General features: G+C 50.0%; 1 protein-coding gene across 1 annotated transcript in view; it reads left to right on the forward strand.

Moving 5' to 3' along the window:
• Positions 1–14,683, forward strand: part of LOC138792262 (NACHT, LRR and PYD domains-containing protein 3-like) — a 43,533-nt gene that overhangs the window by 10,386 nt on the left and 18,464 nt on the right. The window contains exon 4 of the mRNA XM_069969475.1: positions 571–636. Coding sequence (XP_069825576.1) covers positions 571–636 — 66 coding nt within the window. The remainder of the gene's footprint in view (positions 1–570; positions 637–14,683) is intronic.

Consider the following 14,683-nt stretch of genomic DNA (forward strand, 5'->3'; position numbering starts at 1 on the left):
AAATGGAACAGACAAGAAGTAGAAATGATGGCAAGAAGCAAGACACCTCCTATAAAGGAGCGGTTCTGCAGGTGGTGACCAAGGACCATTTCTGTTTTCTCATTCTTCTGGCTGTTGTTATGATAACTTTTGTATTGTGTCGCTGTTCTAGCATGAGGGGGAGAAGCCACGCCTCCTTCCTTATCGCACCACCCCTGCCCGCCCATCAGGTGAGCGGGGAATACGGCTGGCATACGTCGGAGATCGCCAGGGATGCATTTTGATAAATGTCCCTCTTTATATACTGTATATCAGGTACATAATCATCCTGCCCAAGACCTAAAACCTGCAGCACTATGTGACATCTAATCTACTTACCAATATAGCTTAGTCCTTACCCCGAGGACTAGGACAATAAATCCTTGGCCTTCAACGATCAGGGGACAATGGGGGTGCAGGGGGCTGGGGCAGGTTTAGGCTCATTAATCCTTATCCTGGTCACTGTATATTCCCATATGTATATTACATGTGTCCATCCAGCCCTGATTACGTCTATACACTATACAATCACTCACGTCTCTCGTTTTTCAGGTGAAACTCTGGTGGAGCAAATCGGACTGGATAAAGATGGACACCAACTTCCCCCCGAGCTTATAGGTAAATGTACATTATATATCCCTATTATAGTTAGAATTATGTAACTCCCTGATAGGTGTGGACCCGCTCTCTTATGTTACTTATGCTGGTGTCACACATCAGTATTTGGTTCAGCATTTTGTATAGTATTTGTTGTCCAAATCAGAAGAGAAATCTACAGAGAAAATAATGTGATGGAAAGATTTGTACAATTTCTGTGTTTTGGACCCACTTCTGGTTCTGGCTACAAATACTTATGTGAAATAGACAGATAGACACTCCAGGATGGGGAAGCTGGACTTGTGCTGCTCCACCAGGGTTTCTCAAGCTGTTTCTACCCCGGCCTTAGCAGTCAATCCGTGTTAAAGCCGGGGGCCTCACCGACAAACATATACTATCACGTAGTGCGAGATAATGGTATTCAGCACCCATATTCCTCCAAACCTCTCCAACCAAACACCACTGCATATAATGAATCTTCCAATAGCAGCACTGATCCCATCAGCACCTCTTCTAATTCCTCCAAACAGGGCACCTTATATCCCGGGCAGCAATAAACCATCCAGTGTCAGTTATGCTATAGAGAGTAGACTCTCTATATATCTTCATGATAAACCACCATGCAATGGCCAATGAGACTTCAGCAATGTCCAAGATTCTGGAGAAATACAGGAGCATTAGGGCCTATTACAGTGAACCATTAATATTGACCATTCAGGCCAATAATTGCTTAGTGTAATAGCACATGTTGAAAGAAAACGATCAGCTGACATGCACAATTTCGGCTGATCATGCTTTGCAATCTTTCAGCATGTTAAAATACCACGATCAGCCGAAATTGTGCACAACGCTACATATAATAAGGACAGCGGCAACAGACCACCATTCACGTCAATGGACCGTCCAAATGATCTAATATGGCCTTTACACAACCTGAGGCATAACCATATTCATACCACCAGTTTATTGACTAACTTCAGTTAGTATTTTACATATACACCAACATTGTGCCATCGGCAACAACAGCCGTACTTTGTACGGTGTGGAACACTGCCTTAACTGCTATGGGATCCTGGCCGGAGCATATACACATAGTATACGCTCTGGCCGGGATCCCATACGGCGCCGCAAAGAACTGACATGTCAGTTTTCTGCGGCCGCAATTCGGTGAATTGCGGCCGCAGAAACACTTGTCAGTTCACTTAATGAAGCGAGCGGCTCCGGCCGCAAGCTTCATTGTGTGCTGTGTGAAGTTCTGATGCGGGTGCACACTGATGCGCCCGCATCAGAACACTACGGCCGGAAAGATCATCCGGTTGGTACTTAAGTACCGGCCGGTATGATCTTTGCAGAGGCCGGCCGTTTCGTGACCCAGCTGGGTCACGGAATGGCCGGTCTCTTACGTAGTGTGAACATAAAACTAAACACCTATAAACCCATCCGACATGCAAATGAGCAAAAAGATCAAATGAATTAGTACAAGAAAACTTTATTGAGAAATATCGCAACAATAACAAGGACAAGAAAAAATAAAAACAAACAAAGACCTGGGAGGTGGGAGACCAAACATGAGGAGAGGTATATGTTTACAAAATAAAGTGCAAGTGCATATCTAAGGTACTAATGAATTAACCGTATACAGCCTGGTCATAAGCATATTATAAAGTGCAAGTGCTCAGACATAGCCCAAAACACAGGCTGCATAGCTCAATACAACAAAGTATAGGCAAGTGCACATAAACAACATTACCCAGGGATATAGTTCCCAAAGCCTCAGGACTCCCACCTCACACTCCTCCAACGTCGTTTCGCTATTCGCTTCTTCAGGGAGTGATGAGGGGGAGACCAAGAGGATGTTATATAGTGTGCCCCGATGCCCCATTGGATGGCTGTAATAAAATCACCTGCATCGTATTATATGGCGGCCACTCGTGCGGACGCCAGTATCAGCCGCGGGCCGCGCGACGAACCGGAAGTGACGCGAGGCGCATGCGCCCTACGCCAGATCCGGTCCTGGTCACGTGACCCGCCAGTCGGCCGGACATGCGCATTAGGCCGCACCCGATGCGGACGCCATCTTGGAAGAGGGCAAACAGTGTGGGCTGCTATAACAAGTACATATAAAAACAGCATGAAGACAAAAGATGACCAGTATAATATCAATTAAAGTGACAAAGTTCTGGGATATAAGTAATATTATATGTATATACATAACAATTGATTAGCAGGTGAAGTGAGCAAGCCAAAAATAAAGTGCAAGTGCTCAGTGAAAGTGCCAAATGTGCGCCAAAGTGCTAGTGCAAAACAAATACAAATTATATGTATATCTGTATGAAGAAAAAATGTCTGTATAGAAAATAAGATACTATGAAAGTGGAGAAAGAAAAAAAGGGAAAGAAGAATAGAGCAGAAAGAGGAAAATTTGGCACCAGAAGAAATGAATAACTCATGAACAATGCAGGCAAATGTATAAGATCCTCCATTCTACACTGGTATCATAGAAGTTGGTAAGTAACCCATACTGAACACAGACGGACCGAGACCGCGCAGACCAAAAACCAGAGAACAACAAGGAACATAGCCTTATAAAGGAAAGCTTGGCGCTCCACTAGTTCCTGTAGAAATCTGTGATATTATAAACCTTTGGATAATTATTTTGTTGTTTTGCCTCTAGTACCACAGAAGGTTTTTTATGGATACTTAATACGTTTGTTACCTGACATATCCTGTCTGTTTTCTTTGAACTGTTAACTGATTCACATGTTAGTTCTGTTTACTTACCTGCTTTGGTATGCGGTATGTTTATTTTATTATTACGCTGTTCCTTACTTGTATTACCACATTGCACATTGGATTTATTGGCTGTACAGGTTACCTTCTCCAGGCGTTTGTACATCATGTTGCATTGTTCCATTATTGTACAAAAAACCTATTGAATCAGAAATATGATACATAGGGTATAGAATACAGACAGAATGGCCCAAACAAGCAGTCTAGGGGGACACTGTTTAACCCATCATACACAGTCCCACATTGACATGCACAAAAAATAAACAGAGATGGATAGAAGAAAAAGAGGAAGGGTCAAGGAAAAGGGAGAAAGAGGGAAGATTAGAAGGAAGAAAGAAGAAAAAAAGGGGCATAGGGTTAAGGCCTTCAAGTCTAGAAACTGGACCCGCGGCTCCTAGATCAGAAAATTAACTGAGGTCATCTTTGTCCTAGTTTCTCCGTCCTCTATATGGAGTTAAAGGATAATTCTGACCAAAACAAAAAATACACTGTGTAGGAAGATAATAAAGAATCTATACCTACCTGTTCCCGTGCCCCCGCAGCACCATGTCACAACCTGCCTGACCGTGGGTGGGCTCCAGTTTCTCCCTGTGTTCCGGTGTCATAACTACGCCAGAAGGGTCCGCTCAGCCAGTCAGTCACTGCAGCACCAGTGCCCTGCCCCACTCAATGACTGGCTGGGCAGGCATTTCTCGACCGGGTCATGACATGGCTGGAGCTGGAGGAGGCTGGCCGGAGTCTGAAAGCAATGCTGCTCGTGCATCTGCCAGTAGGTGTTGCAGGAGGCCCCTTTGATGAAGGAGATTGAGGCCGGACACTCCCACCACACATGGAACAATGACTCGGGGACCATTAGCATGATACTATGTAAGAGAGCTGGGTAACTGCACCACCATGAGAGAGGCTTTTAGTTATTTTCCTTAGCTAAGGACGTCCAGGGCATCTTTTATGAGAATAAAAAGGCCTTGGACCACACTAAGACATTCCTGTACCTCCCTTTTCCACGACCCTGTGAAGGATGGTAGACCGGGGTGATAACCTCGAGGACAAGGCAGTGTAGAAAGGATAGGACTTCAGAGGTCCAGCACATAAATGTAGTTACTGTCAGACCCAAGAAAAATTTTGACTTCTGGATACTGAAAACCTGAATTGGGCCAAAGCAGGGCATAACTCATTTTTTTAAAACATTGATCCTTTTGACACATCTAGCAAAGAAACGCCTTGGACTAATTGGTGTGAACTGCTATTACACACTTATGTCGGAGGTGCTCTATCATCCAAAGTTAATTAACATAAATTAAAATAAATTCTTGAGCAAGTTGAAAAATGAGGCACTCACCAATCCATAAATATTCAGCAGTTTATTTCACTCACTCCAGGGGCGTAGCTAGGGGTTCAGCCTAGGGGGGGCGAGTGAGTCTGAGTGGGCCCCCAACCTATAATGTTACCCATAGGGAACCTCAGTAGACCCCAAACAAATAGAGGTGTAAGTACAGTGCAGACACATCCAGTGACTCACAGGTGACGTCTTCTCTGATGAGAGTGGGTCAGGTTTCCTTTTCTTTTTCATCGTGAAGACTCTTCCAACCACAAATCATCACAGCAGTATCTGCCAGACAAACATCTTCAGCACCTTACTTTTACAGCACCTTTAACCACCTCTATACAAACTCTCCATCATAGTGCCCTTAAACAGTAACAGAGACTTCTTTGAAGACCAATCTGTAGTCATTTTCCTTTTCTGTGCTTCTTTCTATACTTAGATCCCTTCTTTATGCCTGTATGTGTAGTTAGGATCCATCATTGTGTCCTCATCTGTAGTAAGACCCCCTCTTTGCGCCCCATCTGTAGTTGTGCTCCCTCTCTTTGCCCTCTGTAGTTAGCCCCCCCCCCCTTTGTGCCCTCAACACTAGTTGGGCCCCCACTTTGTGCCTCCACCTGCAGTTAGCCCCCCTTTGTGCTAAATAAACGGTACCCCTTTGTCCTAATGAACTGTACCACCGCCCCCCCTGGATAAACTGTGCCTCTTATGTACTGTTTCTATATTAAATAGTGCCACTGTCCCCATATTATACTGTGCCCACAATGTAGTTTGCCACTGCCTACCTAATAAACTATATTACTACTGCCCTCCAATGTACTGTTCCACTGTCCCCTCTAATGTACCGTACCACTGTCCCCTCTAATGTACTGTACCACTGTCATCTAATGTACTGTACCACTGTCCTCTAATGTACTGTACCACTGTCCTCTAATGTACTGTACCACTGTCCTCTCTAATGTACTGTACCACTGTCCTCTAATGTACTGTACCACTGTCCTCTAATGTACTGTACCACTGTCCCCTCTAATGTACTGTACCAGTGTCCTCTCTAATGTACTGTACCACTGTCCTCTCTAATGTACCGTACCACTGTCCCCTCTAATGTCCTGTACCACTGTCCTTTCTAATGTACTGAACCACTGCCCCCTCTAATGTACTGTAAGACTGTCCCCTCTAATGTTCTGTACCACTGTCCTCTCTAATGTACTGTACCACAGTCCTCTCTAATGTACTGTGCCACTGTCCTCTCTAATGTAATGTACCACTGTCCTCTCTAATGTACTGTACCACTGTCCTCTCTAATGTACTGTACCACTGCCCCCTCTAATGTACTGTACCACTGTCCCCTCTAATGTACTGTACCACTGTCCTCTCTAATGTACTGTACCACTGCCCCCTCTAATGTACTGTACCACTGCCCCCTCTAATGTACTGTACCACTGTCCTTCGTAATGTACTGTACCACTGTCCTCTCTAATGTACTGTACCACTGCCCCTCTAATGTACTGTACCACTGTCCTCTCTAATGTACTGTACCACTGACCCCTCTAATGTACTGTACCACTGTCCTCTCTAATGTACTGTACCACTGTCCTCTCTAATGTACTGTACCACTGTCCTCTCGAATGTACTGTACCACTCACCTCCTAAATCATTGTTTTCCAACCAGTGTCTCCTCAGCTGTTCCTAAACTACAACCTACATTATGTAGCGACTGGAGGGTCACATGTTGGAGAACACTATACTAAATAACCCCCCCCTAAATTATTGTTTCCCTACCAGTGGCAAAACTACAACTCCCATTGTACCCTGGTGGCAGGACATGATGAGAGTTTTAGTTTGGTAACAGCTGAGGAGCCACTGTTAGGAAGCAATCATTTAGGGGTACAGTTTATTTAGTAAAGTGTTCTCCAACATGTGACCCTCCTGCTGTCCCTAAACTACAATCCCCACTATCTCCTGCCAGAAGGGCATGATGGGAGTTGTAGTTTTGCACTCCCAGTCGTCACAGGTTTGAGAACACTACTAAATAAACTCTACCTAAATGATTGCTTCCTAACCAGTGACTCCTCAGCTGTTACTAAACTAAAACTTTCATCATGTCCTGCCACCAGGGTACAATGGGAGTTAGCGCCGCTGAGTTCTAATGTGTACTATGTGTATACACTCTGGCCGGGATTCCTCAGAAGGCAGTACTACATAAGTTCCGTAGAAATCACAGCCATTGTTACAACGGCCATGATTACTACGGAACTTATGTAGTGTGAACATAGCCTTAAACACTAAGGGTACTATTACACGGAACGATAATCGGCCGAATTGGCCCGATTCGGCCGATTATCGCTCCGTGAAATAAATGCAACGATCAGCCGATGACAACGATCATCGGCTGATCGTTGATATAGGTTAGGCCTTATTTTCGTCGGGCGCCGACCGCGCACCGCTTCGTGTAATAGCGGTGCGTGGCCGGCGACTAACGATATACATTACCAATCCACGTTCCAGGGCTGCTCCTGCCATCCGCTTCTACCGGGGTCCCTCGCGCGCTCTAGCTTCACAGAGGCCTGTCAGCTGATGCCGCGGTGGTCCCGGCCTGTGATTGGCTGAGCGGCCTATTAGCTGACAGGCCGCTGTGAAGCTAGAGCGCGCACGGGACCCCGGGAGAAGCGGACGGCAGGAGCAGCCCTGGAACGTGGATGGGTAATGTATGCCAGTTTAGCAAGGGCTGCAAGGACATCGGTAACAATGTCCTTGCAGCTCTTGTCAAACGATTATCGGGCCGTGTAATAGGCCCAGTAAACGAGCAACGATCTAGCAGATCGCTGCTAGTTTACAGGTATTATCGGGCCCTGCTCGGCCTGTGTAATACCACCCTAAGTTTTACTTATCTCTTCTTACATCACATTACATACACCCAGGGACACACACACATCCCATGCACCCAGGACACAGACACATCCCATGCACCCAGGACACAGACACATCCCATGCACCCAGGACACACACACACACACACACACACATCCCATGCACCCAGGACACACACATCCCATGCACCCAGGACACAGACACATCCCATGCACCCAGGACACACACACATCCCATGCACCCAGGACACACACACACACACACACATCCCATGCACCCAGGACACACACATCCCATGCACCCAGGACACACACACATCCCATGCATCCAGCATTACAGACACATCCCATGCACCCAGGACACACACACATCCCATGCATCCAGAGACACACACACACACACATCCCATGCACCCAGGACACACACACACCCCATGCACCCAGCATTACAGACACATCCCATGCACCCAGGACACACACACATTCCATGAATCCAGAGACACACACACACACACACACACACACACACACATCCCATGCACCCAGGACACACACACATCCCATGCACCCAGGACACACACACATCCCATGCACCCAGGACACACACACATCCCATGCACCCAGGACACACACACACCCCATGCACCCAGCATTACAGACACATCCCATGCACCCAGGACACAGACACATCCCATGCATCCAGGACACACACACATCCCATGCACCCAGGACATAGACACATCCCATGCACCAAGGACACACACACATCCCATGCACCCAGGACACACACACATCCCATGCATCCAGGACACACGCACATCCCATGCACCCAGCATTACAGACACATCCCATGCACCCAGGACACAGACACATCCCATGCATCCAGGACACACACACATCCCATGCACCCAGGACACAGACACATCCCATGCACCCAGGACACACACACATCCCATGCATCCAGGACACACACACACACACACACACACACACACATACCTTGCACCCAGGACACAGACACATCCCATGCACCCAGGACACAGACACATCCCATGCACCCAGGACACACACACACATCCCATGCACCCAGGACACACACACACACACGCACACACGCACACACACACACACACACATCCCATGCACCCAGGACACACACACATCCCATGCACCCAGGACACGCACACACATCCTATGCACCCAGGACACAGACACATCCCATGCACCCAGGACACGGACACATCCCATGCATGACCCGGGTAAGGCAGATTACGGGGTAGAAGAACCAAACCCCATACCCCGCGTTACCCCTCACTTTAACAGTTCCCTTTTACTCACCCCCACCCCAATAACGGACACCACACTAAGTAACGTTGGAAAATACTGGCCACAGCAGCCTCTTTATTAAATAGAAACATAAATAACTCTGTAAACATTATATATATAAAACCTTTTGATTGCATCTTGTAAACATAGCCACAACATGGGGAGGTAACGGATAGCCCAACCAAGCAGTACAAGTGTAATCTATAGAACCCCCAGTCGCACCGCGCCGGCTCAGGGATGGCAAATATGCCATGTACTGCTGTCCACCTGGTTCCTATGGAACCTCAGAATAACCGCTTAAGCGGTAACCACCTGCACCAAATCCCAAACCGAACTGCAGATAACAAAAAACAGGGGTTTCCCATCACTTTAAATGGGCCCCTGAACCAACTCACTCAGGGCCATCCGTGACCACCCCTCCGCGGGCTGCCGCGACGATGATCAGGAACGAGCCCCACACCACCGGCCAAGCAAAAGCAATAGGGCGGGCGGGCGGGCTGTCTCAGGTCCGGACGCTGCAGAATGAGGTAACCCCTCCCCCTGACCTATTTCTACCCCCCAGCTATGGCACTCCCCCCACGCTCCTGACACTACCCCTATTGGCCCATTCATAAAGCCCCGCACTTCTGAATGGCTGCTGCCCTTTACTATAGCAACTATGCTAGCAGCCAGCTCCTCTAGCTTAACCCCTTCCTGCCCACCCTGTCATGTACGGGCTGCACTATACTGCGCCCGTTTCGCCCTCCCTTGACCCGGGTAAGGCAGATTACGGGGTAGAAGAACCAAACCCCATACCCCGCGTTACCCCTCACTTTAACAGTTCCCTTTTACTCACCCCCACCCCAATAACGGACACCACACTAAGTAACGTTGGAAAATACTGGCCACAGCAGCCTCTTTATTAAATAGAAACATAAATAACTCTGTAAACATTATATATATAAAACCTTTTGATTGCATCTTGTAAACATAGCCACAACATGGGGAGGTAACGGATAGCCCAACCAAGCAGTACAAGTGTAATCTATAGAACCCCCAGTCGCACCGCGCCGGCTCAGGGATGGCAAATATGCCATGTACTGCTGTCCACCTGGTTCCTATGGAACCTCAGAATAACCGCTTAAGCGGTAACCACCTGCACCAAATCCCAAACCGAACTGCAGATAACAAAAAACAGGGGTTTCCCATCACTTTAAATGGGCCCCTGAACCAACTCACTCAGGGCCATCCGTGACCACCCCTCCGCCACTGCGAGCAAGCCCGACTCCTTGGGGTTGCGAGTCCCTCCAAACCCTCAATGCCGCCTCAATGCCATCTTGGAGATTAGACGACCAGAGGTCCGTGCCGACCTCGTTAAGGTGAACCCCATCCCCGTCCATAAATCCCCATTTTGGGACTTCGAAGTCCCTGTGCCGGACTACAATACCACCATTGCGCGCAACGAAGCGGGAGACTTCCCTATTGACCCGCCCCCTAGCACTATTGAGCCGATCCACGGACCGGGCTTGGCGCCACTCAAAACGCGCCGCCATCTCGGACCATACTACAATGATACCCGGGAACAGGGACCACAGCCGAAGCAGATCAAATTTGATGTCTCGTATGAGGTCCCTGGAGGAACGGGCACCCAAGTCGTTCCCTCCCACATGCAATGCTAAAACATCAGGGGCGCGGTCTAACCGGGCATAAAAGTGAATCTCAGGTAGAACCCCCCGCCACAACATTCCCCCGATACCGATCCATCGGATATGTGCCTCACTTCGTGGGAAGCCTAACTGCCGGCCCCCGGGTCGAATGTCAGCACGCCGGGCCCCACGACGCACATATGAGTGACCGAGTATCCACACCAAGCAGGCACCATCTAAAAAACAAAAAACAAAAACAAAACACACACGAATACAAGGAAGTAAACCTAAGGCTATCACAGAGAATCCAGACGAACATACGAACGGAATCGTGAAGATTCCCACCGTCCAATTCGCCGAACCACACTATCAGCCAGACCACATCTGACAGCCTCTGTCGCCGCTCCAATCCGGAAGGAATGGGAGGCGAACTCACGGGACGGTAAGCCCAGCCGCTCCAGACCTTGTCGGAATACCGCAATAAATTGAAAACGGGACAAAGCCCTGCCGTCCTGATGGACGAGCAAGGAGCCGTCCCGCCCCGGGGGCCGCAATCCCAAGTAATCACCCACGCAGCGGACTGGGCAGGCGGGAGAGCCGTCAACCGGGTAAAGTACCACCGTCTTACCTCTCCCAGCCTGGTCAGTCTTGGAGCGGCGAAGCAAGCAAGACACCCGATCACATGCCCATGAAACATCCGCACACAACATACCATCGTCAGACAGACACGACCGGCTGATCAGCTCGCTGATTCTAAACGCCCCAAAGAAGGCCAAAGAAAAAGCGGCTCGAAATAACGCACTCTCAAACCCATTCGTACACAAGTCGTCCAACACGCCCATGAGACTCACCAGAACACCAAAAGACACAGGCCGTCTATCATCTCGAGACATGCTAGATTTCTTGTACCCAGCAACCGCTTGCCGAACAACAAAGTCCTTTGTCACATCATGCATCCCCAACAAACGAAACCAATAAGACAAACCTGAAAGCTTTCGAACTAAACCGGAGACCGAAGTGCCTTCACCAAAAGCATCTCCCACAAACATCAACAGAAGCGGCACAAGATCCCCACTCAAACCATCCGATCCCACAGCACCGCAGAAACCCAACCACTCTTGCCATGCCACCACACGACCCTTCCATGTAGAACTGCCAACCGCACGCTCAATCAGACAGAAGGCGTTCCTGAGACTATGCTCCACAGGCAATCCGGACAGGTCCTCCCTTGCTGATCCGCTCCCGGGGCTAACTCGCGGAAACGATCCCACTGTGAACGAGAAAGCGAATCAGCAATGGAGTTCTGAACACCCGGCAGGTGACGAGCAGAAAGCCACGCATTCAACTCAAGCCCACGCAAGACCAGATGGCGCAACAAGTTAACAACGGGCGGGGAGGAGGCAGACAAGCTATTGATCGCCTGGACTACGGAGAGGTTATCACAGCAAAAACGAACCTTCTTGCTGCGAAAACGAGGTCCCCACACTTCCACAGCCGCCACGATCGGGAACAGCTCAAGCAAAGTTAGGTTCCGACGGAAGCCACCCTCACGCCAAACCTGAGGCCACTCCCCTGCAAACCATTCTCCCGCAAAGTAAGCACCAAAACCGACGGAACCTGACGCATCCGTGAACAGCTCAATATCCGCATTCTCTACCCAATCATCCATCCACATCGAGCGGCCATTATAACGCTCCAAAAACTCTGACCACACCTGTAGATCAGCGCGATGATTAGCTGTTAAGCGGATAAAATGAAGAGGTGAACGGACGCCCGCCGTCGCGGAGGCCAAGCGGCGGCAAAATATGCGCCCCATCGGCATGATGCGGCAGGCAAAATTAAATTTGCCCAACAAGGACTGAAGCTGGCGCAAGCGCACTTTGCGCAATCCCAAAAAATAGCCCACCACCGTTCTCAAATCCCGCAGCTTATCCATGGGTAGGCGGCACTCCATTGCGACCGAGTCAATCTCGATGCCCAAAAAACAAACAACTGTCGCCGGGCCCTCGGTTTTGTCCGGCGCCAATGGAATGCCGAACCTAGCCGCCACTCGTTCGACTGTATGCAGCAGAACAGAACACACAGTAGACCCTGCCGGGCCGACGCACAAGAAATCGTCCAGGTAATGCAGGACAGACTGCAAACCCGACTCCTCGCGCACGACCCACTCGACAAACGTGCTAAACGCCTCGAAGTAAGCACAAGAAATCGAGCACCCCATCGGTAAGCAACAGTCCACATAATACTGCCCGTCCCACACACAGCCCAACAAGTGGAAACATTCCGGATGCACCGGTAACAACCTGAAAGCCGCCTCAATGTCCGTTTTGGCCATTAGTGACCCTGGTCCGCACCGCCGCACCCAAGCAACCGCCCGATCGAATGAGACATATGAAACCGAACAAGCGTCGTGATCAATACCATCATTGACCGAATCACCAGAGGGGTAGGACAGGTGATGAATCAGCCGGAACTTGTTGGGCTCTTTTTTGGGAACCAGACCTAAAGGAGAAACCCGCAGGTGAGGCCAAGGCGGATCCACGAATGGGCCCGCCATGCGCCCCAGGGCTACCTCCTTCGCCAATTTTTCACCCACCAGGTCAGGCCGCACCCTGGCCGACTTCAGGTTTGGTGGGCGGAAAATTGGCGCTCCGGGAGAGAAAGGGATCCGGAAACCAAACTGAAATCCTTCACGCAAGAGTCGGGCCGCCGACCGGTCGGGATACCTACTTAAATGAGGCAGCATCGCCTCGAGATTCACCGGCGTCCGACCCCTTGCGCGAAGCCTCAGCGGACCGCCCTTTTGGTCTTTTGAAACAGCGAGACTGGGGGTGATTACCCCCGCAGATACTGCATTCATGCTTGAATTTACAGTCTGCGTTGAAGCGGCATCGGCCCTCATTAAATTGCCAGCAACACCCTGGACGCTGAGAGACCGAGTTCCCGGCCGAAGTGGCCGATCCCCCGGTCCCCCAACGAAACGGCTGGGGCGGCGCACGTGCCGCCGCCATGAGCCGCATCCATAAAGCAATATCTTTATGGTCCCAGCGCAGCGACGGCCGAACAGCTTTCCGTTGCCGAAACTGTTCGTCGTATCTCAGCCAAGCAATGCCCCCATAGACTCGATAGGCTTCGCCTATCGAATCCATGTAGCAAAACAGAGCCGAGCAATTCTGAGGGGCCCTTTCCCCAACGACACTAGCGAGGATGGCGAAAGCCTGCAACCAATTGGAGAACGTGCGAGGTATCAAACGATACCGACGCTTCTCCTCCTCCTCCTTTTTGCTTTCGTCAGCCTTGCCCTTGTCGATATTAAACTTCTCCAATGGGAGAAGGGAGAATATTTCTACATATTCATCGCGCCATATTTTTTCGCGGACTTCTTGCTTTAGGTGAGCCCCCAAGGGGCCATCAAAGCAAACATAAACTTCACCCCTGGCTGAATCATCCAGCCGAAGTGAAGAATCCGCTCCTATGGTTGAAGCCGCGGGCGCCAGCGAAACCGCCGGGCCCGGTACAGTACTACCCCCGAGCCACGCGGAAGCCGGTGTCGCTTGACCGGACACCGCCTGCCCCGAAGTCGCCTGAGCAACAGGACCTGCCTGCGTACTATCCAACACCTGCGCCCCCGGCGCTGCTCGCGTACCAGACACCGCTTGCCCGTCAGACGCCGCTTGCGCACCAGACACTGCCTGCGCCCCGGACACCGCTTGCGTACCAACAACGACCGGCGCGCCAGAAATCGCTTGCGCACTCCCCCCAGATACTACCGAGTTAGCTTGAGGGTTAGCATTCTGCACCAATTCACGCATGCTCGCCAAAAACTGAACCACTGCCTCACTCACACCTGGAAACAGACCCCCACTCACTACCCCCTGACTTCTCACCACACCACTTGCACTCATCCCAGAAACAGCAGAAGACAAGACAGAAGACACAGACACAGGGAGAGACTCACCAGGCTGACTCTGGACAGGCGCCGGAACAGCCGCGACCGTGGAATCCAGCAACGGGACGGTGCTGGGCGAAACTTCGCCCTCTTCCAGGCTCTCATCAGATTCGGGCCCCAAGATATTCCCGACGTCGAGTGCGCCTGCATTGTTGGGCGGTCGGTGACAGGAGAGCGGGCTGTAGGA

This window comes from Dendropsophus ebraccatus, chromosome 5 (assembly GCF_027789765.1).
Source record: "Dendropsophus ebraccatus isolate aDenEbr1 chromosome 5, aDenEbr1.pat, whole genome shotgun sequence".
NCBI classification, from domain to species: Eukaryota; Metazoa; Chordata; class Amphibia; order Anura; family Hylidae; genus Dendropsophus; species Dendropsophus ebraccatus.